Here is a 26,814-nt window from a genome sequence, read left to right on the forward strand (position 1 = left end):
TTCCAGAAAACCACCACCAACTGCAGAGTAACCAGGCATTTCTTGTCCAGGTTTAAATCCCAGTTCGCTAACTCATCAGCATTTAATCAATGGCAACAGCAATTTTTATCACTTCATAGCTCCAGCTAACAGTTACCTGCAGATGATGGGCGTATTCCCAGCACCCAGCCCTAGAAAAGGCAATTGTGTCCCCAGAAGCAGCCTTACTAAGTGCTGACAGCTGCACAATACTGTGTAAGAGATGAGCTACCCTGGATTTAAAGCAATATAAGTGGCCCCAGCCTCTGCCCTGCTATCTTTTTCCAGTCATGCCCAATTTTACAGCCAGCACAGCCCCTCTCCTTTGCATCACAGATTAATTGTGGTTTGGAGTGGGTTTGCTCTTCAGTGCCACAACACTGCCAGGTGTTTCCTGGCCACAAGACTTTTGCTGATGCAAAAAACAGACACAGCCCAAGGCTGTGGGCAAAACCCACCCGACGCACAGATCTACCCTGCAGGGAGGTGATGCTCTCATGTGAGTCGCTCTCACCCCGCTGGCGCAGTACATCCATCCCCCCATCTCCTGCAGATAATTCCACATGTAACCCTATAATGTGGGCATCTAAAGCCAGGCCAAGGACGGCAGTGAGCTGGGATGCTGTCAGGATCTGACTCAGAACCCTGGTGCAAGCAGAGCTGAGGTCTGGTGGGCAGCATCCGCCCCAAGGACGCTAATCCTACCCCCAGCATGCAGACCCGACCTCAGCCCCATTTTGGGGTGTTCTTCACCCAATTTCATGTCTCATTAAAGCTTCCTGCAAGGATGAGCTGGTGAGAGGCTGGTTGGTCTCCCTGTGCCCAAGGCCCTGCAGCAGCAACACCCTCATTATCCCCCTCCCAACATTAATGAGTGACACAAACAGCTCCAGTGCCACAACGTACTTGCAGTTTTTGCATTTTAAGCCAAACAACATTCCTTTCCCGCAGACGGTGCAGGTCTGAGACATCCAGTACTTGGTGGAAAACCTGTGGAGAGAAACACAGAGGGTGGCTGGGGGGAGATGGAGCTGTGCTGCTCCACCCACGCTCCTGCAGAAACATCGCCTGAGCCACGCTTATCTGCCAAGCTCCAGTTTATCCTTTCCTTTCGGCCTTCAAATACAGCTGCAGGTGTCAAGCCATCTTCCTAGGGATGCCAAAACACAAGTCTGAGGCCCCCTTTGTTATGCAGAAGGGCACAGCCTGCTCCAAAGGGGTCCAAGCCAGCCAGGACGGGCATTAGCCACCAGCTCACTGTGGCTCCCGAGCTTTGCCCACCCCAGGCCGTGGCCAGAGTCCCCAAAACACCTCCCTGCTCTGGGGACCCAAGTTGCCAGACTGTCAGAGAAGCAGCTGCCTCACTGAGACTATTTCTAGTGCTTCCCCTTCTTGTGGTAGGTATGGAAAGACAATAATCCGGAGATGGGAAAATTGCTGAAGGTTGGCATGGTCATGGATTATACACAGCTTTTATTGATAGCAGCTCAAGCTTTATCCAAACCAAATCTGAACTGAAATGGAATTTAAACGGGCTTCTAGGACAGCACAGCACAGTGTGGGAAACAGGGGGAACGGCCCTGAGCCACCTGCCCCGGACCAGAGATGGAAAGGGAGATGCTCAGCCCCAGGCATTAGGGGGGATTCGCTGTGGCAGGCTTGGCGTACCTGTGTTTTATCGAGTTTCCTAGATCTCGACGGGGGATCTGCGGGGACCAGCGAGGCACTGACAGTGTATCTGTGGGGAGAGGACAAACGGAAAATTATCAGGTAATAAAGGTGAGAACAAGGGTTCAAGCTTTTGGGGAGGGGAGCAATGGATGCACACAAAAAAGAGGGTTTGCCTGATATTTCCCCTTAGAGACGTCCTAGTGGGCTCCCTCTCTGGAAAGGAAGAGGCCTCCTCTGGCTTTATGCTTGGGTCTGTAGGGAACCAGGGTCTCTTGTCCCCCCAGAACAGCCCCCAGCACCCAGCTTGGGCCAGGGAGAGAGGCAGGAGGTGACACACCTGCTCCATGGGTGCTGCACCCATCTGCACACAGAGTGGGATTGCAAAGCTACCGGAGCTACATCATGATGTCCAAACAAGAAAGGGAAAACAAAGCCAAAATAGCAACAGCATAATTTATTAATAAGTCATCATGTCTTGCGGTTGCAGCTGAACAAAAAGCCAAGTGTCAGCCACTTGAAAGGCAATTTAACTCGTATTCAAACAGAAAGGCAAAGTAAAAAGCAGCCTTGGTGCTCTCCTTCTAAGGGAAAGGGAGGGAAAAAGAGTAACGGGACCTTGGCTGGTAAGGAAAAAGAAGTAAGTTCATTAGTGCCAGCTAGAGCGGGCAGGTAATCAGCAGCACGGCCGTGCCAGTGCTGTGCTTGGACTCCACATCCCCCTTCAGCCTCAGCAAGGGCAGAGACCCTCCTCCTCCTCCTGCCATCTGCCCCAGCCATGGGAGAGGTCCTGCCCTGCAGGATGCTCAGCCCTAGCAAGGGGATCTGTGCCTTGGATTCAAAGGCCAGATCTTCAATAAGGGATTTGAGAGGTTTCCTGGGCATAAGCAACCTGCCTCAGCACCACGCAAGCCGAGCCACAGCACGGAGCCGAGCGGCAGACCCCAGCTGCGGGCCCGGCCATTTGCTCAGTACGCCTGTAAATCCCTCACTAAACACACTTTCGATATTATCCCTCCAACCGGGGAGAAACACTGTTTGCTTTAATATCCCATTTTAATATAGCAGGCGGCAGGGTGTTTTAATTGCGCTCTCTTTCTGAAGGTTACATTTACATGCCGCTTCCTGTGCAAGGCGCTGTTAAAAGTCTTGGGAGCATCCTAAAATGCATCCATCTCCAGTACCTCCCACCAGCAGCTGCTCTGACTCCTTCTCTTACTCTGCTGTCTCGGTCCCGATCACCCCTCGGGCAGAGCTGGCAATTAAGATGGTGAAGGACTACGAAGTCAATTAAGGTTATTGCTGCCCCAGCCCCAGGTTGGCTGTTTAATACCACCAGCAGGCAATATTTTGACCCATGGTTCTCCCCAGTGCTTAAGACAACCCACCCTGGGCTCCTGGACCAGCATCCATCCCACTACTCCAATATCTGCAACGTCCCAGGGATGTCCACAAGCCCCCAGGATGATGCTCTAAAGAGAGGGCCACTACACGCATGAGCACTATTCCTCCCTAAACATCATTTTCTCACCAGTAAATCACATTACACAAATCAGTTCTCCCTCTGCCTCAACACCAGTCCTTGGTGAACTAAACGCACAGGCAAGAACAGCTCCTCTCCCAGAATTAAATTACAACCTCCGCTTTATCAGCCGCAATTTATTTCCACTAACTTTCAACTGGCCTCAATTAAATCCTGCCATCCTGGGGAGGGGGAGAGGTGACGTAGGCAAAGACGGCTGAGACTTTTAATTACTTTCTAAATGCGCTCACTGCAAAAAGGTATTAAAATGAATCGGGGATTTTAACCTCCTAACAAAAATGAGACCTACGTGATTCATGGCTAATTATGTTCATTAGAGGGAGTGATACATGAAGGATCGCGGCATTTAACAATAGACCCGCTGTTTGCAGGAGGAAAAACAAGCAAAGCGGGGCAGGAGGGCAGGAGAAGGCGCCCCACTGCTGTGGGGAACCACCCCACGGTTTGGGCGGGTTTGAAGTTAATTAGTGATTCTTCCCTTTAACCTGTGCATATGAGATGTTCACCCAGAGGAAAAGCTGTTTCTCCCTGCCATTAAATCAGGGTGATACCCAAAGGGAAGGTGGAGATGCAGCAGCCTCCCCCCGGCACAGGATGAATATTCTTATCAAAAACCAAAAATTGCCACAATTGGAGGTAATTGCAAGAAAGAAACCCCTCACGGCCACAGGAGTGTGTCTCACCGCAGCGGGGGGCGGGGGGGTGTGTGTCACGCTTTCTCATAGGGAGTCCGATATGAAGTGTCAGATCTGAAGTGCTGCGGCTGCTCCGACGGCACCAGGATAAGTTGACCCTCGCGAGCTTTGAAGCGTGACAGCCGGCTGCTGGCCTCCCTCCATCCCTCTGCTTCTGACAGCTCGCCGCCCCACGCTAACGACCCCGAGCTGACCCGCAACGATTGATGTCTCCTGACCTCCCCTGCCCGCGTGTCAGTCATGACTTATACATTTATCACCAGCTACCTCATCCATGGCTTGAAAACCAGAGCTCTTTTAGCCATAATTCCCATCACACAAGTGTGTCAGGGCAGTTTCAGGGTTTTTTTTTCCCCCTTTCCTCAGATGGTATTTAATGGGCACAGGTGTAATTTTCCTGGGAAGGATGCAGCCGGTACCCACCGAGCAACCCAACAGGGACTCCCCAGCTGAGCACCGCCCCTTTCCTGCCTCCCCCATCCCTGGCTCCCCAGTGCCACCCAGCACATCAGTCCTCACAGAGCGGCATGGACCCCGCAGCAGGACACCCAATGCTGGAGGATGTCACCCTCCGCCCAAACACTTCAAAACCTCTGTGTTTCCTTCGCTGCAGCATCCTGCCGACAAAGGTCGCGGCTCCTGCTCCGTGCGGCACAGATTATCCTTGAGTCAACAGCCCGCACTTGACGGGGATCAGATGTGCCGGGAGGAGAACAGGAAAGGGGGGAAACTGCCTGGGCAGAGGGTGACAGCCGCCTCCGGCGCGCCTCTGACAGCCAACATGGGAGAAGAGCCCTGCTGCCCAGCTCCCCAGCAGTGACAGGCAGCTGTGACAGCCACCACTGGTCCCTGAGTGGCACCCGTGCACCTCGGAGGTGACGGGGACCGGGATGCTGCCTCAGCTGTGACACCCTCCTCACCCCCACTGCCATCCTGACAGCTCCCTGGCGCCTTTTGGCTGCCGGTGCGGATGTTTCTTCCCAGCTTCCTGGCCAGGAGGCAGGTTGCCTGGGCATCTTCTGCATAGAGAAGAGCAGCCAGAGCTCCCCTATTTCATTTACTTTGGGTTTCCACCCTCCTTGGGGGCAGATCAGGAGGCCAGTGATGCCCTCAGCAAGTCCCAACACCCTCACCAGATACACCAGGAGCATCACCTGGGGCTGGCAGCCCTGCCAAACCACAGCAATGGGGGATGATATCCACCTTATTCATCTCCTGGCAGCTTTCTGGATGCCCAGGGAATTGTTGTGAATGTATTATCCATCATGGTGACAGCCCGATAAACAAACCCTCCTCCTCGTACTACAACAAACAGCACCAGGTGATGGTCACATTATGAATGGGATGGATAAAATTGATGGAAGTGAACTTGGAAAGCATCCCAGGATGAATCACTGTGAAGCCAAGGAATGGCCAGCAGACTTTGCACTTGTCTGTGGACGTCCTACAGACCCACATCTACCCTGGGCAGCCACTGAAACACTCCCAGCCCCAGCCCTGGGGTGGTTGAGTCCCCTGGTGACATTACGGGGAGACACTGGGGTGCAGCCTCCTCCCAAAACAGTTCAACAACCACCTGGAAGACAACAGCACATCCAGCGTCAGGCATATCTCTACCACTCCAGCCCCAGGCAGAAATCGCAGCCCGGGGACCATATCATGATGGTGTTGGGGGATGCTGGCAGAGGTTACTGCCCACATAGTCCCAACCAGGGAGCCGAGCACATTGGCGGGCTGTTCCACAGCAAAGGGTGCACCCAGGGGAGCAAAGTCCCTCCACAAGACAACTCAGTCCTCACTCTGGCTGGTTTTAGGGCCAAAATAGGATGGGAGAGATTCCCAAAGAGCTCAGCTGCAGCAGTGAAGGAGCTGCAGCGATGCTCAGAACAGCCAGTAACCAGCAGCTTTCCCCCTGCAATATAAAATCCATGCAGAATTCAGGGTAAAAAGGGGATCGACCCGCCCCCTCTGTTAGGGCACATAACAAATATTCTGCAATCACAGCCAGGTCCAAACCCAGCAATGTCCCCACAGTGTTCCTGCTGCGGGTGGAAGGATGATCCGGCGAGTCAAAATAAAACCTCAGTGCTTGCCAAGGGGATCATCCAAAGCAGATGAAGAAGGCAGAGCTATTCTCATAGCATCCATCTAGTAAGAAAACAGAGTCACTTTATAATCCCAGCCATTCCTCTTTGCAGCGTGACAATCCTACTTACACAGCTGAAATGTCATGTTCAGTCGCTTCGCTGGCTTAAATACTTGCATTGTGATTTTTCCCCCCAATTCACAGCCTTGCAGGGTCAATTAGGCTTACCCAAAGGTGTCTTCTGCTCCGCACAGCGCTGCCAGGGTAGAAAACCCTCCGGTGCCTCACGAGTGCTGGAGCAGTCTGATGGCAAGGCAGCCAGCTGCGGCCAGATGTGGGCTGCAGGGAGCTCCCAGCTGGGCTGCAGATACAGCCGGGGAGTGCTCATACCATGGCTTGTACTGGCAGCAGGGCAGGTTCAGGAAGGAAAAAAATACTGATGGTCACAAAGAAATTATGCCCACTTGGGAAGTCACCTTCTGAAGGTGGTTTGGGCTGTAAGAGAAGTCTCTGCCCTACGAAACCACACCCAGCATCAGGGACAGGATGCCTGCAAAGGCCATGGTCTGAATGGCACTGGCTGCTCACGCAACTGTCCCATGACACCCTCACAGCACAGGCATCATGCTCTTGGGTCCTGCCTGGCTCTTTCCAGGAGAAAGGCTGGGTTTAGGGCTCCTGGATTCCCAGCCCAGGGCTTGACCCACTGGACATTATCTTGAATCTCTGCCAGCCATGCCTACCCAATGCCAGCCCTTCTGAGAGCTCTTTCACAGATGCTCAGGGGCTGAGGAAGTGCAAGGAGCTCTGGTGGCATCTCAGCTCTTGCTTCTTGTTTGGCCATCACTGGCTGACCACCCAAGCCGCAGGTAGGCACAGCTAGGCTGCTCACCAGGGCAGAAAGTCAGTGACATAAACTGCAAAGTCCTTGGTCACAAAGCCAAGAGGCAGAGCCAGGACCGGGATCCAGAAGTGACCCACCAGGGACATGGCCAGAGCAGCACCAAAGCCAACTGGATGCAACAGAGCTGATGTATAGGACTGGGCTGATACACCCAGCTGGGAGCCGAGGAGAGGGGAGGTGGGCATATCTAGAGACGGCATTAAAACAACCATGATCAGCTCTTGAGGGACAAGACAAGGGCTTTGAGGGGTCATTGCTCATAACTCCACGTACCAGGGGATGCTCCATGGCTCTTGTCTTGCTCTCAGACCAAAAAGCGAGCCTCTCCACTATGTGCTGCAGGAAGGTGTTCAGCAATGTCCCTGCATTAAGAAGCCTCACACAGAGCTTCAGTTTATGGGCCACCAAGGACAGATGATGGGTTTTTCTCTCCTGGTACACACAGGGTCTTGGGCTGGGTTGCGTTGGCTGCTCTTTTTCTTCTGCAGGGCTGGACACCAGCTGGAGGAGTGGCAGCAGTGAGACGTTCCCCACACAGCCATGTGCCTGGGTGCTCATTTTCCTGTCCTAGCACAGCAAAGCCACACGCAGCTTTTTCTGTCCTTCCTTCCACCCCCTTTTTGTTTTAAATAGTCCAGGATGGAAACAACATTGCTGGCCCGTCCTGGAGACCATTGAGCAGGTGACCTGATCTGGATGCACACGGTGACAGTGCTCCGGCTGGCCTTGCCGCAGGGACAGGACAGGCAGAGGGCACAGCCCAGGGGCAATGCCAGCCACCTCCAGGACACACAGATAAAGGAGACACAAACAGGACCTACTAGACATAAGCCTTTACAATAAAAAGAAGATCCAACTTGATGTCTGGGTGCTTGTAGGTGTTGAGTACTAAATCCTATTTCAAAGTAACACGTCTCTGGCAGTCACTTGCTCACCAGGAGTGACCAGTGCACCAAGAGAGGGTCCTGGATGGAGCCAGACAAATCATCTCTGTCCCTCAGCCTCAGGGCTGGGCTATTTCAAGGCCAAGCTAAAGTTCAAGTGCACCCCAAAGGTCTTCACTTCCCCCTTTCTGCTCCCCCTCCAAGGGCTGCTAAGGAAAGATTTCAATTCAAAACCAAAATTCACAGGGATCCTGGCCCTGCCTGAAGGGGATTTTGCCCCTCCAGCAAGATTTGTGCTGCAGGAGAAAGAGGTTCCTTCTGCAGCTCGCTTCCAGCGAGAGAGAGCATCCAAACCCACATCCATCAGGACCAGAGATGATTTAGATGGGAGCACGCTCCTGCCACAAGCAGCAAGATGTGCTGGCTGTTGAAAAGAGATCACTGAGAGACAGACAGGGAGAGAGGGATCTCACCAAGGGCTCACCAGGCTCCTCTCACGCATCTCAATCGACAACATTTTTTTGATTCAATGCTTAGGGAAGTAATTCCACATCAATCCAGAGCACACCAGGCACTGCTGTGCTGATCCCACAGGAGGAAAAGGGAAAAGGCATTTACCTTTTTAAAAGCTTAGGTACCCATGGTCATAGGGATGGGATATTGTAGAGAACTCGGCTGCCAACCCGCATCTGTGCCTGAAGGATGGGGATGGGGACAGGGAGGTCCTTGGGATGTGGGGTGGGCCTGGTGCACCGGCTCACACCTGTGGTGAACCCCATGGAGCTCATCCAGCAGCACATGGGAACCCTGTTGCGCTTGAAAGGAAATGAGATAGCGGCAGCCCAGGAGATAGGGCGAGGTGTGACCCCCAAACCATGACCAGTGCTTCTCATAGGACCTACACGCCCTGGTACTTTGAACCAGCAAGAACAGCAGCAAGATGAGAACAGGAGACCTGAGCACAGGCAAAGCACCATGTGCTGGAGCTGGGGGAAGCTGCCCAGGCCCCACAACAGCAACACTGGGCATGGAGAAAGATGCAGAGATATCTACTCCTCCCTACAAATAAACACGCCTCTGCACCGCTTGGCATAACTCATCTCCCTGCAAGGTAACGAACCCTGGCATCAAGCTCCATTAAACCCCATCTCTCTTCCTGCAGGGCCACGCTCAGCACCTGGCTGCCACGCGCAGGATGCGGCCGCTCTTCCCACAGGGTCGCCAACAGGAAAGCAAATGTGGAAGCAGACAGAAACCGGGGATGCAGCTGGAGTACAAGGCCACTGGTACAGAGTGATGCAGAAACACAAGAGAGAGAGAAAAACTACAATGTAGTGGGGTTTTTTTGCCTTGCACCAAAATTTCTCCACAGGTCCCCAGCAGCAAGGGTCACGGAGTGCACAGACACTGATCCTGCAAGCACCACATGGTTTTGCTGATGCTAAAACCTCTCAGCAGGGATCAACTGGCTGGTGCAACCAAGCTCCTCTCCACAGCTCACATCTAGCCCAGAAAACAAACATTCACAGCAGCCAAGAAAGTTGAAGGGCTGAGGGAAATGAGAAGAGACACCTCTCCAGCAGTGTTAGTCACTTGATAGCCCATCACTTCTCATTGCATCATGTTCCTGCAATGCCACATTATATCAGGTTATCACACCATGGGATGTAATCCAACGCTGATGCGTGAGGAAACCTAATGCAACAAGACACCGGGGGGGTTAGCCAAGAAGGGGTTTTATTTCTTGGTTTCTGGTCTGCTAGCCCCCATCGTTCTGGGCTGCAAGTTGAACTCAGCTGATGCTGGGGGGGAAATAGCAATGCGGAAATACCCCTTGCTCTGGGCAAATCAGCTGGCTGTGCCAGGGAGAGTCAGGTAGCTAGACATCTCTAGGAATAACATCGCCTGGCTGTAGAGCGCCTGTCAGGTCTCCCTGTCCCCAAAGCCAAAGAAAGGGGAGAAAAGGGATGCCAGAAGTGGCTCAATGATCCTTCAATAATGCCAAACAGCAGCTGAGAGAGAAAGAGGAAGAGAGAGGAAGAGAGAGGAAGAGAGAGGAAGAGAGAGGAAGAGAGAGGAAGAGAGAGGAAGAGAGAGGAAGAGAGAGGAAGAGAGAGGAAGAGAGAGAGAAATCATGAGGTTTTTGCCTTGCAGAGGGCTGAGAGGGCATGGCTGTGGGGATGCAAGCAGGGAGAAGGAGCTGCTCCACCACACTGGCACCCAGCACCTGAAAACCAGCGCGCAGGGAGGCCAGTGAAGCCATCCTGGTGCTGCTTCCTGCCCCGGTGGGAAGTATAACAAGGAGGAAAACCTGCCAGTGCTCGGGTGCTGGGTGGGCAGGAACGGGTGTTACCTGAGAACCCCTTCTTCAGCCAAGAGCAAAGCAGTAAGAACAACTGGAAGAACCCAAACCAAGCCAGAAAGACCACATTTTGGGAAAGCAAACAACTGAGAGGTCTGGGGAGGGGAGAGTGGCAGAAAACCAGCCTGGATATGGAGCTGGAGGAAGTTTTTAGCTGAACAACAAGATACAAGGGGAGCTCACCCTCCCCACAACAGCTCTTGACACACAAATCACTCCCAGCAGCTGCCACATGTTTTGTGGGAGGGCTTTGTTTGGGCTGAGCACCACGCCTGGCTTGTAAAAGCTTCAGTTCCTGCAGAATTCACTGGGGCACCAGTCCGAGACAGGGAAAAAAGGGTCAGGCTGATTCTCCCTGGCCAGCAGCACCGCCCTGGGGGAGGTCATTGACCCAAATCCACCCATCAAGTCCCGCCACCAGCATCTCCTGGAAGAGGGCAAACTGCCCCAGGCAGACCCACAGGCAGGACTGGGGCCGGCTGCTGGGATCAAGCTCTGTGGTGTTTGCACCAGACCTGCCTGCCTTGGAGCCAGCTTCACCCAAGACTCTGCATCAGCTCAAAACCCTGCAAGCAAAGAGGTCTGGAAAGCAGCCTCCTTACACGAAGGTAAAACCACAGCTGGATTTACAAAGGAACCCTTGGAAAAGTCACTCTCAAGTGACAGCGAGCCAGCGGCACCAACCCAGGCAGCACAGAAAGGCTCATGGCTTTTCCAAATGACAGCACCTGTGTTATTGTGATAGGGAGCATATCTGTTTGCATAAATCAATATTCAATATGACAGTGGTTTTGTATATATACAGACATATATAATCAAGTTTTCAGGCTTGTATTTGTTCAGAAGCACCCACATATCTCTAAGCACTGATGCGAGACACCTGCACCAGGGCTGTGCTCACTGCACAGCACTCGACCAACAACCTCCAGACCTTCAATGCACAGGCGGACACCCCGAGTTTCCCACAGTCACGTCCTTTGCTTGGCATCAGCCATCCCCCACCCCATGGAAGGGGGACTTGAGGGGGCCACTTGGACTTACTTGCTGAGAAGGTGGCTTCAGTGTGGACAGGAGGGGTGGAGGGGAGGAAAGGCGGGTACCCCACAAAGAAGGAGCGCAGGGAGCGCTCGGAGAGGAGCGGGGAGCGCTGTGCAGGGATGTTCTCGCAGCTTCCCACGCTGTTGTGGATCTTGAGGTTCAAGGGCTTATTCTTCTTCTTGACTCTGGAAGGAAAAAGGAGAGAAAAGTGAAGGGCAAGAAATCACAGGGAGGTTGGCTTATAGGTGGGGAGGAGGGAGTGATGCACCGAGGGACCGGTGGCACCTGTAGGATGGCTGCTTACACGGGGGGGATGCTGCGCCACCCTGTGACCTTATGTGTTAATTAGACTCATCTCCCTACAAGAACTTTCAATCCCTCCCCATCATCAAAAAAAGGCAATTTTCATTAAGGAACACATTGCATTTGAGAGCTCTTCTTCCTGGAAAACCTGGCTGAAAAGGGTCAGTTGGTCCAAAAGCCCCATTAACCCCAGCCTTGCTGGCCTTATAGCAACCCTGAAACCACCTACTGCCCGCCAGTCCTCCATGGGACCACATCACCCCTCAGTGCCCCAATCTGAGAGATTTCCAACACAAAACCACCCATGTGGGCCTCGCTGATGGTTAAAAGGCATGCCTGCAGTAACACCCGAGTCCTTGAACACCTTTGCACAAGTCCCCAGGCAACTGCCTTGTCCCATTTGGGGCCAGGACAGCTGGACGTGCTGCTGTGCCCATCATGGCTCCTCGTTACACCAGCTCAGAGGCTGCCAGCAGAGGGTAAGGCTTGGGCTCCAAGGCAGCCGCCACACAGAGCTCATCCACATCCCAAAACACCAGCTGTTACTACCAGCCCTGCTTCGAACGGGGGAAACCAAGGCATGGAGGGATTACAGAGCAGATTCAGACTGCTTGCTTCAGCACTTGCAGTGCTGCCAAGCTCAAGACATGCTGCTGCCTGTGCATCACGGCAGCACTGGTCCTGGCTCCTTCCCACCAAGAGCGAGGCACTGGCGCCCGGACCACTGGCACTCTGCAGCACTCAGCACCCGCTCCGATTTTAATGACATTTAATGTCACCTATATCCATTTTAGGGCCCAAGCAGGGGAACTGAGTACAACCAAGGGGTGGACTGCAGCAGAGCATGTCACCCAAGGCTAACGCTAGGATCAGCCTCAACAGAAACCTGGGGAACAGCTCACTGTGGCACAGGACTGTGGCGCGGACAACCCTAAGCACTCGGAAAGGTTCATCAGAAATGAAAGGCTGCAGAGCAGCGGGGTACAAGACACCCACCCCTCCCATATCAGCCCATTTTCCCACCTGTCTTGTGCTGTGACAGGGACCAGCCATCACTCTGGTGGCTCGGATGGGCCCAAAGCAGCACACAAACCTGAAAGATTTGCAACGCAGACTGTCACCAACAGCTTGCAGGGACCAGGCTGTAGGTTTCTGGCCCTGCTAAGCCTTGGTGGCTCAGCTGCTCCCACCCTGGGCACATTGCAATAATGCAAGGTAGAGAGGACCATCATGTGCCCTGCCCCAAAGCAGTCTCAGGGTAAGGCAGCTCAGCCCTTTTGGAGATTTGGAGGATCTGGGGCAGAGATTGCCATCCAAGCTTGGAGCGGGCAGTGCGACAGCTCACAGTCATTGAGGACGAGCTGTCCTCCCAGCAGTGCAGCTCGTGCATGGCTAGAGAGGGTTTTCTCATAGGTGGCACAGTTAGCATCATTACACAACTGAGTTAGTCTTTAATTCAACCTGTTGCCTTCAGTTCCTGGCTATATTGTTAGAATTAGGCGAAAAAAACAATGTGGGAGCGGAGAGGGAGGCAAGAGAATCACAGCATCTCTGCAACAGCAGCAGCTGAGCCCGTCCTGCCGCAGTCCAGGAGGGAAACCCAGAGCATCCGGCCCCAAAACCAAACCGGAGCTATGCAACGCTATGCAGCACCATGCAACACTGTGAGCCCTGTTACAGCAGAAATCAGGAGGGTATAAACGCTGGCACTGCTCTGTCTCGAAGCTTTCCTCTTTGTGACCAACAGCTGCTTTCCTGCAAACTCCTATACAGTTATTCGCAGGCACCTGGTCCTGCTCCGCTCCCGTCGCTCCAGTAAAGTCACCAGAGACGCAGCCGAGCTCAGACACCTGGTCCTGCCCACAGGCGAGCCGTCCTCCCCAGGGCCACGCACCTCCCGCCGCCCCAGGCCCCAGCAATGCCCAGGGGCCTCTGACCCTGCCAGTCGATAGGAAATGACCGTGCTGCACTTGCCAGCCCACTTTAGCAGAAGAAAATTAAACCGCCCTCTAATAAGCTAATTGTTTCCTCGCACAGGAAAAGCTGGTGCTGCCGTGAGGGTGGCTGTAATGACTTCTTTGGGTGTGCTGGGCTCAAGGATGGGATGGATGATTGCCTCCAGCCAGGGCCAACAGCAAAACCCTCCTGGCTTGGAGCCCACGGGGGTCCGATACACCGGCAGCCCCATGGGAAATGCCCTGCCAGGGGGGCCTGAGCTGCCCTGAACCTAAACCCCCAGTCCTTAAACCAAATCTGCAAAGCTCCAAGGTGAGGAGAAGCCTAGTGTCCCCCAGACCTGGTCCAGCCCCTCTGTTGTTGCCACTAGATCCCAACCCAACCCAGTGGCACAACCACAACTCCACCAAAGCCCCCGGCACAGCTCCCCCGGTGCAGGCATGGCCCCAGCTCCCCGCAAGCTTGGCCCCAGCACTCAGCTCAAAGCGCTTCCTGCAACACAGTGATTAGCCACTAATCTCATTTTTTTCCACCCATAAATCAGTTCCAGACCAAATATTTACCGCGAACATCATTTCCTTGCCAAGCAGGGCTGGTGACAGCTCTCATTATTAGGAAGGATGAGTGATTTTGGACAGAGATATTTTTCTCTCTCCCTGTTTCTTCAGAAAAAAAAGAAATAAATTAATAAATACACACAAACACCATGATCCAACTGGGTAGCCTGCAAGGGTCAGCTGCCTGTCTCGCTGTGGCCTCGACCCCTTTCCCTGCCCTAAAAGAGGGGGAGCAGGGACCAAAGCCTCCCTCCTAACAAAGAGAGGAGCAGGATGCTGCAGCAGGAGCATCCTCACCCCTGGCAAGTCCCCTGCTGCAGGAGGTTCACAGGGACAGGATATCCTGCTGCAAGGACCCCAACACTGGGGACAGCAGTGTCACAGCTGTTAGGAACCCCCAAGGTGTCCCTGGGGTGCTGGGGAGGCTGACAGCAAACCTGCACCTTCACCTGCCTAGATGTGCACTAGAGCTTGGTGCCTCCCTCCAGGCTTTCAGTCCTTCTCAAACAGGCTGAGGCGGCAGCTTGTCCCTCTGTGGGAGAGCAGCACCAGAGCAGGGTATGGCCACAGAGCCCACAGGGAGCCCGGGAGGAGCTGCAGGGCCAGGGCAAACACTGGGTTTGGGTTGCAGAGGACACAGCTCTCCTCTTGCTGGCTTCCCCCTGGTTTTGCCCCCAACTGGGAGCAGGTGTCCCAGCACTGTGCATGGTTGGGTGGTGCACCCAGGGAGCAAACCCACCCTCTGTCCTCCAGCAAAGACAGCAATAACTCCTCCAAAAGCTGGAGAAGGACAAGTCCTGCAAGCAGCAGAGGGCACAAACAATGAGCTGCAAAGACATCCCAAGAGGTGACGTGGTTCCTCTGCTTCTCTGCAAACTCCTCTTGGCTACTCCAAAGCAGCCTCGAGGCCATGACCACCAACTTGGGGACAAGGCATGCAGGATGCCAGCAGGCCACAGAGCAAACCCCTCCCTGCCATGCAAACCGTGCCCCATTTGGGGCTGCGTGCGCATAAAGAGGGTCAAACACTACCCTTGCTGCACAGGCTTCGGAGCAGGGGTGCAGGATGAGGCCAGTCACAGGCACCGTATAAGGGATTTGCTGCCATGAGAGGGGGGGTCACAGCCTGCTTCTCACCAGCCTTCTACATCCACCCGTTTGCATTGCAGCATCCCAGAGTGGAACTGGGATGGTTCCCCTTGGCCTTACACGGGCCACAGGGCAATAACCATTCTCATGGGAAGCATCTCCTTGCCCGTGAGGGCATCCTCTTCAAGGGCTTTGCAGAGGGCTCCAACAGAGGCATTTTGGGGAATGTTGGTTCACAGAATCATAGATTCATTTATGTTGGAAAAGACCATTAAGATCATCAAGTCCAACCCTTCAGACCACCATGTGCTTCTGCACCACCTGTGCTCGTCTCAGCCCATGGAAGGAGCACCAGGACAAGGACAATACACTACAGCCCCCTCCCCATAACCTACCAAGAGGACACTTGGTGAAACTGAAAGCATTCCAGGCCCTTAGAGGGATGCTGCTTATGGCTGGTGACTGTGCCAGCCCGGTGCAGGATGGGGCCACCACCCTTTGGGAGACATGCAGCCGGAGCTGCACCAGCCCAGCCCCGCTGCAAAAACCTTTCCTCTGCTGTGAGCACTAAGCCACTCCTAAATTAGGCTTTTTATGCTCCAGGGGTGAAAGGTCTCTCGCTTTTCGGGTGGTAAGCAGAGATAAGGACATAAATCCCCCAGGCAGAGGAGGCTATACCTCCTAACCACCGCCAGCCTCAACTTCCAATTCCCCAGGGCAGTTTCGGCCATCTCTGGCCAACATTTCCATTTTCCCTCATTTACCCAAGCCAGCATTGCATGATGGGGAAAAAGCATGTGCTGGAAATGCAACACGGTCGTCTCAGCCTAAACCCCCCAGCACAGCCTGGAGCCCCTGGACCCCTCCAGGCCAGGGGCAGGAGGACTCCCCTCCTCTGTGCCAGGCTTGCTGGGCATTACCCCGCAGCCGGGCTTCCAAACCTGGAGAGGACAGTGGAAGCAAAAAAAGGGGATTTTGATTTTAAAAAACAAGGAAGAACATCAGCTTAATTCAATTTTCCATAGGGATAAAGCCCTGGGACAGCAGCAGACCCACCTCCCTCCATCCTGGATGGGGGCCAGGCTGGACCTCACTGTTGGGGAGTTCAGACAAGCAAGCCCCGGCCGGATCAGAAGGAACAAGCAAAGTCCAGCGCACAATGCATGCCAGGCTCCCTTCAATGCTGGGGGGAGCTGGCCGCACTAATCCCCACATTAGGCATCGTTTCAGACCTCTCCAGAAGCTGGCAAGTTCTCAGCTGCTTGGCTGGGGTGGAAAAGGTAAGCGCTTCCCCTAAAACATTCCGGTGATTATACAAAACCGCTGATGGAGAAGCAAGCACGGCAGAAGAGAAAGCGCAGCTCAGCTCTGCAAAGCCTTGGGCTGTGGAAGGGGCTATTTAGATGGTGGCGATACCTCCCAGCCCTTGGGAAGGACCATTTTCCTGAAGTCACAGCTGGACAACTACTGAAATGAGACTCCAGCCCGTGCTGGGGGAGGCTGTAAAGCACCAAGCAGGGGGAGTGGAGAGCTAGTTATATACATTATTTTTTTTATTTTGGCTTTAAAGGGTTTGTGGGGAGCGAAGAGGACCACACGCAGGCCATCTCAAGGCTTGAAGCCCTCCAACATCTAGGGGAGACCCTAGGGTGACTACAGTAAGCCCCCATCACCCCAGGGATGGCAGAAAAAGTGCCACCACAGGGACAAGTGCTCTTTTTTTGTCAGGTTCAAATCAGATCCCCAAATCTGAACATCCAAACTATTTTTTTTTTGCCACTCTGTGAGCCTCAGGTCCCCTCTCCACACTTGTCCCAGCCCCGTCCCCACTGCAGGAGGCTGCAAAGCCAGGCAGCCCCAGAGGCCCTGCAAGCACCAAGCACCCCTCGCTGCAGGAGTGCCAGGCATCTCACCAGTGAGACAGGGCTGGACCATGTCCCATGCAGCCCTCTGCTCCCCAAACCCTCTTCAAGATCACTGGTTGTCAGCCCTTCCCACATTGCAAGTCCCCCAGCTGCTCCTGGACCTGCAGACCCTCCCCGCATCCCCCTCAGCCTGCTCCGCTCCATTACCTCTCACTGCCCCCTAACCTTCCACGTGGCCTAAAAGAACCTCATTTTTATCCTTGCCATGTCCATGCATCTCCCAGGGGGGACACCAGACACAGCACCCCCCCACCCAAGCCCCACGAAACCAGAGTTCACAGGAGCACCAGGGCTCATTGCTGCTGCAGGCTGACATGGATGCTCAGGAAAGCTGGTGCCACTCACTGACAGCAACTCCACGCACAGACAGGTAAGTGCCAACTATTAGGGACATAATTTCATGCAAGAATTTGCTAAATAGATGATGATGGTTCTCAAAAAAAAAAGAAAAAAAAAGAAAAAAAGCCCAGCTAGTTTGAAGTGCTTAATGCAAATCCCTCTAGGTGTCAATCCAGACTGAATGGCTCATCTCCGCCTGCTCCAGGGAATCAGTCAAATGTTTATCAGCGGCTTCGGGAGAGGGGGGGAAAGGACCACAGAGGGTTTCAACAGGCAGTGAAAAACACGAGCAGACACCCAGGACAAAGGGCCCGTCACTCCTTTCAGCCCCAGAGAGGCTCTATGTGCATTGAAGCCCGTCAGGAGGGCAGGGATGACAGGACCTGGGGGCACAAGCCGGGATGTGGGGATGGTATGGATGCGCTAGGGTCTGCAACAGAAAGGGACCCGGTGAGGATGCGCGGAGCTTTGCTGGGCAAAAGCACGAAGCAGCTGGGATGGGGCTGGGTGATTCACAGGCTGGAAGAGTGGGATGTGCTGGGAAAGCACACGCTCGCCAGCAGAAGTTGGTGTATAAGGATGAGCACAGGGGAACATATACGTTACGGGGAGCGGAGAGGCAATGGCCATAGGGCTGCCAGCTCCTTGATGCTCCCAGGGTACAGCTCTGCCCAGGGCTACGGCCGACCCACGGCCATCCCAAAGAGCATCCCAAAGCGGACTCACCAAGCAGTTCCCTGCACCTCGGTGGCATTCATGCCCATTTCTTAAATAAAAGATGGAAATCAAGTAAATAACTCTCTGCTCTATCTGCTCTGCAGGCTTTTGCTGTCACTTGCCATTATTACTCTAAGAAAAAAACTAAGTTTACATTTAAAATTTAGCTGAAACGAGTGAGTTGACCCTGCAGCTGACTGTGCCAGACTATGTTTTATTCACCGCTTTGCTCCTCTCCAGCGCACTCCAATTTCAACGCAAGCGTTTCTTTTAAAGGAAGGGAAATAGAGTGGGGGGAAAAAAAAAAAAGAAAATCTTCTCATCAGTATTTCAGTTAGCGCTCTGCAAAGGATTAAAGATCGCTGCTGCCTGGCCTGAAGTTCACAGTCTCAGTAAGGACTCAGCCCAGAAGATTTATGGCCTTTTGACTGGCTTAATTGCACAATATTCTGTATTAAATCAGAGGAAGGAGTAGGCAAAGTGCTTTCCTGTCCACACCAGGCAGTCGCCTCCAGCCTGAGCAAGCAGCATCCACATGCAATGACAAAAAAAAGAAAAAAAAAACAGAAAAAAGGGAAACTCCACAAATTTACTCTTGCAATTTTTTAATGCAAAAAGAGATGCCAGTTCTTCTCCCTTCCTATTGGGTTCCCGTGATGGCACATGCCTGGCAAAACCCAAATCCTCTCTTCAGGGTTTCCCAACAGTACACAAAAATCCAGGCAACTTCCCTGGCCAAGAAGCACGAGCATCCCCAAACCAACAGGCCTGGGAAGCTTGGACAAAAACTACCGTGGTTGCAGCTATCACAGGCAGAAAAGGAGGCACCAGGTCAGCCTTCATGCGTGAGAATAAACATACAGCATCCATGCCCGGTGCTGTTGCGCATCCCTCCCCACGCAGCGAGGACAGCACCAGCTGCTTCAGCATTTTCAGAGTTCAATGAAAACACACAGGTAAGGCCATGGATTATTTGAACCTCTCTGAATAGATGAAATTTCTTCATTATACACCCAGATCTGAACAAGCGCTATGCAATACTACTTTGATATTTAAAAAAAAATAGAGAATATCCACCAGATGTTACATTTATCCTCCTCATTACCGTAAGAGACAACAAACCCCTCCTCCTCCTGCCAGAGGAAAAGCAGATTCTTCATATCAAAGCCTCGACAGTTAAATATTTATCTAAGTGACTGTCTCTGCTTGCCTGGATGGCTGAATTTTAAGGTTCAAGTCTTACTGATCTATTATTCTCTTTCTGTGGCACAAAGCGTAACTTTTTATTACGGCTGCAAATTATAAAGGTAGGAAGTTCTTTGAAGGGACCTCAAGCCAAACAGGTTTTTTCCCCCCTCCCGGGACTCATACGCCGACGAGACGGTGCTGCAGGAGGGCAGCAGGAACAAGGCTCAGAGCAGACGCAGGCTGCTGCATGGAAGGAGCTCAAGGAGCTAATTGCCAAGATCCTGCAGCAGGTCCTGTTTCTCATTAAACTCCTTCTGTTTTCTTCATTTCCACTGTTACATTTCTTTGAGGGACACACAAGGGTGGTGGTGGATGAGCCCCACCAGCTGTGGCCAACCAGTGGTGGTGAGGTTGAGTCTCCTTTTGCTGGAGCCATTTCCACACCGGTTCAGTCCCAGGGTGTCTCTTGTTTGACAATTAGAGGTAAGTGGGTTTCTCCATCCCTCGACAGAACAACCTCAGCCAGGCAGGTCAGCTCTGGGCATTTTTTTTCCCCACCAAATCACAGACTCATGGATCGGTTTGGGTTGGAAGGGACCTTTAGAGCTCACCTAGTCCAACCCCACTGCCGTGAGCAGGGACATCTTCAGCTAGATCAGGTCGCTCAGAGCCCCGTCTGACCTGGCCTTGAATGTTTCCAGGGATGGGGCATCGACCACCTCTCTGAGCAAGTTGTGCCAGCACTTCACCACCCTCATTGTAAAAAAATGTCTTCCTTATATCCAGTTTCAAGCTACCCTCCTTTAGTTTAAAACCTTTACCCCTTGTCCTACCACTACTGTTAAAAAGTCTGTCCCCATCTTTCTCATAAACCCCCTTCACGAACTGAAGGGCTATGATAAGGTCTGCCCAGAGCCTTCTCTTCTCCAGGCTGAGCAACCCCAACTCTCTCAGCCTGGCCTCTCAGGAGAGGAATTAGTGGGCTGAAGACCACAGAGCTTTTCATTGGTATAAGACTATTTCCATCATCTCCACGCTTGCAAAAGTCAGCCAAGAAAAGAGGTGTGATCAACCCAAGTGTTTGCCTGCACCATTTGCATTAATGTGAGAAGAGCAACACTCACATGGCCTAGGCACCCGTGCACACACCTAGACCTGTCTTGGGAGGCAATTCTCCAAAAATTACAGCACTGGAGGGAAAAGCACAGATTGCCAGTGGCTGGAAAGCCCTGAGGTAGGGGTTCATGACACTAATTACAGCCCTGCAAACCTTTCATCTCAGAAGAGACGTGGGGCAATTTTTCTCTGTGGTTTGCTTGCAGGCTGCCTCGATATCTGAGGCTGCTGATGCATGGTGGGCTTGGGCTGCTCTTAATTGAAGGAGAGAAGTCAGAGCAGTCTCATGGCTTTTTTGGGGAAGCCTGCTGTCCCTGCCTTCTTGGATTTCATTTAATTATTGCCAAGGAAGCCACCAGAGCACTTGGCCAAGCCATCACCTGCTTGGGCACTGGGACGGCCACAGCAACAGGTCAGTGGGGGCTTGCAGAATGGTGATGGAAGGCACTCACCAACCTCTTGGGCTACAAAGAAGAGAACAGAGGAGCTGCTTCATGTCTTTCCTGCATAGCTACAGCTGGAAAAGAGAGCCGAAAAGAGCTCAAGCATTTCCTCCTATCATGACTAACAGTAGTTAATCCATCTCCTGGTCACCACCCCAGGACGCTGCTCACAGCACCTACCCTCACCGTCCCCTCCCCTCATGCCTGGACACCATGGTGGCAGCAAGTCAGGCAATAGTGCCAGCAGCAGGAGAGCTCTATGACAGCTCACCCGTCCATCTGTCCCCCACGAGATGTTAATCCTTATCTAAATTCATAATCATGCTCTCCGTTTTCAAAGTGGCGAAAGGAGGCTCAACTTCTCATTAAAGGACACGGTGAAAAGCTTCTCCTCCAAGCGTGTTAAAGCTCCTGCGCCTCTTGATGGAATACCACAGCAGTAATTAACATTAATGACATACCTAAGGAGAACCGCAGCCCAGAGCAGTGGGATAATTGCAGCAGAGAGCCAATTTGTTACGGAGGCTACCCATCACTGTCAGGATGCGGTGTGCGGATCATACTTTGAGAGAGCCGGAGACAATGCAGGACCTGTGCAAAACTCACCATCAAAGGCACCGAGATTAATCAGAAAGATTATTTGGAAACAGAGGGCAAGATGCTGCTCGTTTTGCTCTCCAAATTCCCTTACTTGAACGCTTTCCCCCTTGCAGAAGTACCAGGCAGGTGTCTATATTTTCGGACGCCATACCGGATGAATAACCCAATGCTGAAGATGCTGCCTATGGATTATTTGCACATGTTGGTAGTGTCCCGCTGCATCCACCTGCTCTGCAAACATCAATCTCTTCCTCGTCCCCAAAGCCAAGAGCTCACCTGCCTTTCCAAGCCTGTGAAATGTCAGGCACAAGAGCTATCTCAACACCACTCTTATCAAATCCAGCCCACGCAGAATATCAAATAATTGATCTACCTGGTAGAAGCATTGATTGGAATTGATACAAGGGAAAAGGTCATTATTATAAAGATTGCAGAGCAGCAGAATAAATGACCTATCACTCAGTAGCATTTAAGACCAGCATAAATGATTAACTCTGAGGGACAATCGAACTGCAGGCTGCTCAGTGAGGTGAGGATGATGAAGACCACCTCTGGTCCTGAGTTTCTGCAAGTCTATGACTCTGTCTTTCACCTCTCTGCCTAGATGCCCCAAGTAGGATCCTACACCAGACATGGCCAAGTGCCACAGGAGATACCCTGTTCTCAGGAGTTTCTCTGTTACCTGGGATGGAAAAAACCAACCCCACAACAGAGGAAGCGTCAAGTTAGCATTGGTAGAGAGTTGAAAATAGTACAATGGAAAAGAAAAATCAGAAAATGGGTATGTGCTCTATCACCAGATCAGATGTGAACTTCACGTCTGACTTAACACATTCAGGATATCCTCATCCTGATTTTGAAAAACAGTACCAAAACAAACCACCTCAGCGTCAACAAGGCTAAAGGCAGGGAAGATGATCATCATAAGGTCATCAAAGGCTTTGGATAAACAGCCTTTTCCACCAGAACAGCTAACCCTATCTGCATCCACACCTTAAATGCAATTGCAACAATACAGGATAAGGAGACTTCCCTGAAAGCCTACCTAAAATAAAGCTGTCTTGTGCTGGAGGAGCCTCCTCTCAGCCCAAACCTGACCTAAGTACACCACCAAAACTACATGTCCTCTCCAGCAGCTGCTTGACTTCAGCTCTCAGGAGGCTTCAGCACTTCCCCTGGGGATCAGCTGGGTCAGGTCAGACTGCTTTAATTCACCATCGTTATGCTCTGATCCTCCTCCCTTCCCAGCTGCTTGCCGGAGGCTATTCTTTGAAGGCCATGGAGTTCATTAATTTGGCCAGACACCAGAGTGGCAAAAGGAACCACAAACGGGGAAGCAGACAAGGTTGTGGGCTCACCTCCTCTTTGCGTGGCTCTAAGGATGAAGACCACCCAACCACTGCTTTTGGGCAGGACACTCCAGGGCAGATCTTGCCTCCAGAGGGATATTTTATACACACCCTTCCAATGGTTAACACATGTTCTTGAGCTCGCTCTTAACTAGCTTGGCTTTTGCTCCCCAACTAATGCATTTTAAGACCTTCCATTCAGAGTTTGTTTTTTTTCCTGACTTCTTGCTGATGAATAATCATTAACTATCCATGAAAGATTTAAATGGCCTGTGGAATTCATGAGGTATTAAATGGGCATTATATTATCAGCCACTCTAAATGTTTTGTTTCCGTTTCAAGACCATTCATGAGATGTTTATGGATTGTGGATTTATGGAAGCCAGGGGATCTTTTTAGGAGTAATGTTCCATACCCCAGAGTTATGGTCAACAGCTGGAGGCTCCGTGCAGGAAAATCTGAGGCTGTAAGCTCAAAAAAGTTAACCCCTGCTTCAGAAGACTTCAGTATACAAAAATGATGGATTAAACCCTAGAAATAAGCTCTGAAACACAAAACGCAAACAAACTTATGAGCTGTCATCAAAAGTCAAGTGGTACATGATGGCTTTCCTCCAGAGAGGACCTGGTCACTGCTACTGCTCTCCCAGATATATGGTGGTGGTTTACTTTTGTGCCTGCACCGAGATGGAAAAATCTGGGCGGCCAGCCCCACAGCACCCTGACATCTTCCCTCCACCAACACTGACCCACAGCTCATGGAGAGAGAGCTTTTTGCTTTTGCCAAGGTCATCCCTGTCTCCCCAGAGCCCATTTCACCCCATCCTGAGATGGGGCAAGCCAGGTGAGGAGATAAGTCTGCCTGAGGGACACCAGCATCCCCCTTGGGAGGGTTTCAGATGGGTCCCACTAGAGAGCAGCCTGCAAAGGGACAGTATGGGGGTAAATCTAGACCCGAAATGGCCCCAGGAAATCCCACCCAGAACTCGGGGTCCCCAGCAGTGTCCCCAGACTATCAGCTCTGTGGGTCTAGCACATCATTCCATGTTGGGACATGATACATGGAACAGGAAGCCACGATCCAAAGCAAACCCAGAGCCCACTGGCACAGCTAAAACCAGAAAGGGGTTGATCAGAGAAGGCTTGAAATAATATTTCAGGGATGAGCTCCATTTATATTTATATTTGAGGTCAGAAGGAAGCCTCCCTCCTGTGAAGAACACAGAGGATTCGGACACCACAGAAGTTATGACCCTAAAAATCCCTACCCTACAATACTCATGAATTGCGTGGACACGGCTATAAAATAAGAATTAGCTGATAATAGCTCCAAAAGGCCACTTTTTCTCTGTGCCAGGCAAAGCGTTAGCCACCGCATTCAGGCTAATAAACAGCTAACACTTTAGCACGCCTCTGCTAGAGAAAAGGGGAAAAAAGAAGAAGCTGCCTCTTTAATGCACTAATTACTATCCTGAAACACTAATGGGATTAGCAGGCAGGATTTAGTGGTTGCCTCCTGAAAAATCATTAAGTGCCATTAGAAAAAATTAACCTCTCTGGTTCTCCAAGTGGCATTTGGGAGCCTGGGTCTTTCCGCATGGGCACGATGAACCCCCGGTAGGACGCTAGCGCAACGGAGCCCTGTTAAGGTGGGCTCTCTCTTTCCTCTATTAATTCACTAGCCATGAATTAAAGTTGCATCACCTAAGGTGGCCCAGCACCGCCAGGAAGGGGAGCACCAGAGATGCTGGGCAAGTGGGACGCAGTCAGGCAGGGACTGAAGGAAAGCAGAGACTGGTGAAGGAAGAGGGTACGTGACCATGTTCATGCAAACCCTGTTTATGATTTCATTCTCCACACCCTGCCCTGCTCTTTCCCCTTGCAGGAAAGTCAAGGCATCCTGTCCCAAGCTTGCTCGGGGATTCACTGGCCAAAGGGTTTGCTGGGACAAGGTCCAGACACCCATGTCCAAATCTCACCTCAGATCCATGTCAGGGTGACCCAGGGAGCGCCACGACTATGGTGGGAATCAAACAGCTTGGGGGAACCAAAGGCATGCTTTGCCCTCAGTGAGACCCACTGTGTTAGCAAAGGGTAGAGCTTGGATCGGGTGCTGAAATGCAAATAAAAGTAGGAGAGGAGACAGGCTGCTCACTAAGGCTTTGCTCCTGCAAACGTGGTGATGCTCACTGGGGACGGACCAAAGTAAATATGACTTTCTAGTGCCTAAGCACGAGGGGGAGAGTGGCCTCACAGGAGGCATCGTCCAGCTGAATTAAATTAATTTCCAAAAGCTAAAAGCCTTTAGAGACTGAGATCTCCCAGCCCGGGGGAGAAGGATGAGCACCCTCGTTTCATGTAACAACTGCAGCCCAGTGGCTGCCGCATCTTTGGGGACAAAACGGGGAAGCAAGTGACACCACGATGCTGTGGCCACCAGATACATCTGCCGCCTCAAGCATGCGCTGGTCTGCCCCTGCCTTAACAGGGGGAGATGAGGGTCTGGCAGGCAGGAGCACCCCACACAGGCAGCAGATTTTAACACTTCACATGCCCCAGCTGGAGCTGCCTGAGCATCACAGCTGCCTCCAGGGCCAGGCAGGAGGGTCTGTATTGCCGTGCCAGGGTACCCAGGATTTCCCCGGCTCCCACAGGGGACTCTGCCTGGGCTTCTGGCACAGCCTTACTTTTTAAGAACCCAAAATCTGAGGACAAGCAGTGCATTTTGTCCTGAGGCTCCTGTTTTGGGAGGCTAGCAGGGACTAGCCATGCTCCATCCCTATGCATCCTCAGGGAAAGGAGATGATTCGCGGAGGCAGCCACCAGTCCCTTCTACCACCCCACACCGAGGCAGCAGAAGGGCTTCCTGAGCACGGCCACCAGAAGGGCTCAAAGGAGATGGAGAGGAAGCGTGTTGGTGCTGGAGAGCCCTTTCCCTGCACAGCAGCAGCCTCTGCCGGCACCGGAGCCGCAGAGCAAGAGCAGTGGGAAGGAGCTGTGGCATGGCCACGGGCTGAAGGGTTTTCTGCAAACACCAGCAGGAACAGAAAAGATACTGGGGAGGCCTCCAGAATGTATGGATTTATATCCATAAGGCTTTATATATCCATATATCCACATCTCAGCTGAAAGATGCTTCTTCCCATCTCGCCCTCGCATGCGCTCACACCCATGCGCAGCTCTTACAGCCGGGTTTTGCATCCCTGCGCCACAGCTGCAAATTCCCACCATCCAACCCACCCACACCACCAGGGCCATGCGCCGGCACTCAGGGGCTTTGCCAAGGAGCGACTCCAGAGCCCCTCGGTGCTCCCCACCCAGCCCACGCTCCCAAATTGAGGTCCCAGAGGAGCAAAGTAGACACCGTCCCAGCAGCAACCCTGCTGCCTGTTAGAGCTGCAAAGGGCTTTTCTACCTCAAAGCTCAAAAAAAAGATACCGAGCCCCAAATGTTAGGGACCAAAGCACTTTTCCAAAGGAGCTGGTATGGGTTTCATCACCCCACCACACGCTGGCACCACTTACTTGGGGGTGTGCGCCTCATCCACACGATGCCCCAGCTGGAACTCGTGGGACTTGCTCCGGTGCAGCGCAGTGAAGCCGGGGATGAGATGAATCAGTTTTCGCGACGAGGGTGGGGGCGTCCCGGGGGGCTTCAGTTTATTCCTCCGTCGTACCGGCGGCGTGCCCGGCGGCGTCATCGTGGTCACGATGTTGGGGGTACGCGGAGGGGTGTGAGCGATGTGTCGCTGGCGCGGGGAGGGTGGCAGGGAGCGGTGGCCGGACTCCATGGGTGGGCACAGCCCCGGGTGACCCTCCACAGTCAGCCGATCCACGTGGGTGTACATGGGTCCATGGGGTGAGCCCGGGTGGCAGTGATGCTGCCCGCACTTAGGTTGGACCTTAGGGCTCTGCAAGAGGTGCGTCCTGCCCCATTGCCCCGGCTCTGGCTGGCACCCGGGGCTGTTCTCCTTCCCCGACTCCGTCGTGGGCCACTGGATGGTCCAGTCCTGCTTGGAGAGGCTGCCGCCTGCGA

The 26,814-nt window shown here is 52.7% G+C and overlaps 1 protein-coding gene across 1 annotated transcript in view; it reads right to left on the reverse strand.

The window, feature by feature from the left end:
• The window catches only part of KSR2 (kinase suppressor of ras 2), an 82,082-nt gene that overhangs the window by 39,044 nt on the left and 16,224 nt on the right, over window positions 1–26,814 (reverse strand). The window contains exons 4-7 of the mRNA XM_064466429.1: window positions 26,304–26,808; window positions 11,202–11,383; window positions 1,687–1,756; window positions 925–1,008 (exon numbers count right to left, since the gene is read on the reverse strand). Of these exons, the coding sequence (XP_064322499.1) occupies window positions 925–1,008; window positions 1,687–1,756; window positions 11,202–11,383; window positions 26,304–26,808 (841 nt within the window). The remainder of the gene's footprint in view (window positions 1–924; window positions 1,009–1,686; window positions 1,757–11,201; window positions 11,384–26,303; window positions 26,809–26,814) is intronic.

The sequence above is a fragment of the Phalacrocorax carbo genome, chromosome 15 (assembly GCF_963921805.1).
Source record: "Phalacrocorax carbo chromosome 15, bPhaCar2.1, whole genome shotgun sequence".
In the NCBI taxonomy this organism is placed as follows: Eukaryota; Metazoa; Chordata; class Aves; order Suliformes; family Phalacrocoracidae; genus Phalacrocorax; species Phalacrocorax carbo.